Source organism: Olea europaea, chromosome 18 (assembly GCF_002742605.1).
Source record: "Olea europaea var. sylvestris chromosome 18, O_europaea_v1, whole genome shotgun sequence".
NCBI lineage: Eukaryota > Viridiplantae > Streptophyta > Magnoliopsida > Lamiales > Oleaceae > Olea > Olea europaea.
Window position 1 is genome coordinate 17,315,466 of NC_036254.1, and position 1,228 is coordinate 17,316,693.

The 1,228-nt window shown below is 35.9% G+C and overlaps 1 protein-coding gene across 1 annotated transcript in view; it reads right to left on the minus strand.

Annotated features, from left to right (window-relative positions):
• Positions 1-577: 577 nt before the first annotated feature.
• LOC111366811 (zinc finger MYM-type protein 1-like) overlaps positions 578-1,228 on the minus strand; it is a 1,320-nt gene continuing 669 nt past the window's right edge. The window contains exon 2 of the mRNA XM_022987507.1: positions 578-1,116. Within this exon, the coding sequence (XP_022843275.1) occupies positions 578-1,116 (539 nt within the window). The remainder of the gene's footprint in view (positions 1,117-1,228) is intronic.

Sequence of the window (1,228 nt, forward strand, 5' to 3'; positions counted from 1 at the left end):
AAATCATCTCCACCGATATCCGAAAGCCCATCATGTTCAAGATATTTCTCAAGATTCATACAAGAGTTCAACAAACTTGATAAAGTTGCACCCTTAACCTCTTCAAATTAAACAAAAATCCAAATATATCGTCATATTGTTTGAATTGTTCAAATCGAGTCATCAGAGAAGATAGAGCTTGATCAATTATAAAAACAAAGTACTCAACTCTAAATGATTCTTCTGCTGATTGCTTTACCTCGTTACTACAGTTTTCATCAAATTGCTTTTTTCTTCGAATTATGCATTTTTTTGTAAATACAGCTTCAATTCCCATTTCATTTGCCTTTTTTGTCGTTTCATCCTTGGCAATGGCAAATCCAATTTCTCTATAATCTTCAAGAAATGAAACAAGTCCTTGCACTAGGTCGATAGCATGATTAATATCCATAGATTCGGTTTGAAGAAATTTACTCACAATATTGACTGCATGCAACAACATGTACCAGATTACCATGCCAAGTAAGAACTCAAAATTCCGAAGTTCATGTGTTGCCAACGACTCTACTTCACTCTTTATTTTAGGATCTTCGTTAGTTTATGCCAAATCAAGTAATGCTTCTCTTATCTGTGCAGTTTGCTCCATTATAGGCTTCACACTCTCAACATGACTTTCCCAACGTGTTTGTGACAACGGCGTCACCGTCAACCCTTTTACATTATCTTTAAAAATTTGCCATCGCTTGGTAGAAGATGAAAACAAAGTGTAGATGCGATGTATCACTCCAAAGAAGGATACAGCTTTGGAACAACAATTCACCATATCACATAACGCTAGATTTAGACTATGAGCGCCACATGGAGTATAGAAAGCTCGGGGATTCATTTCAAGTACTCTTCTTTGCACACCTTTGTACTTCCCGCTCATGTTAGATCCGTTATCATACCCTTTCTCTCTAATGTCATCAATATCCAGATCGAGTTTGATCAAAGCCTTTTGAAACTCGATTGTCAGTCCAAGTCCTGTTGTGTCATCTACCTTCAAAAATTCAAGCCAATGTTCTTCAACTGTAGGTAAGTTTGCCGAATCATCTACAAATCGTACTATTAACAACATCTGCTCCTCATGACTTGCATCTGGAATACAATCAAGTATAACTGCGAAATATTTTGCATGTTTAACTTTCTTGACAATTGCATTTCTCACCTCATTAGCTAACAACTGTATCAACTCATTTTGAATTTTTTT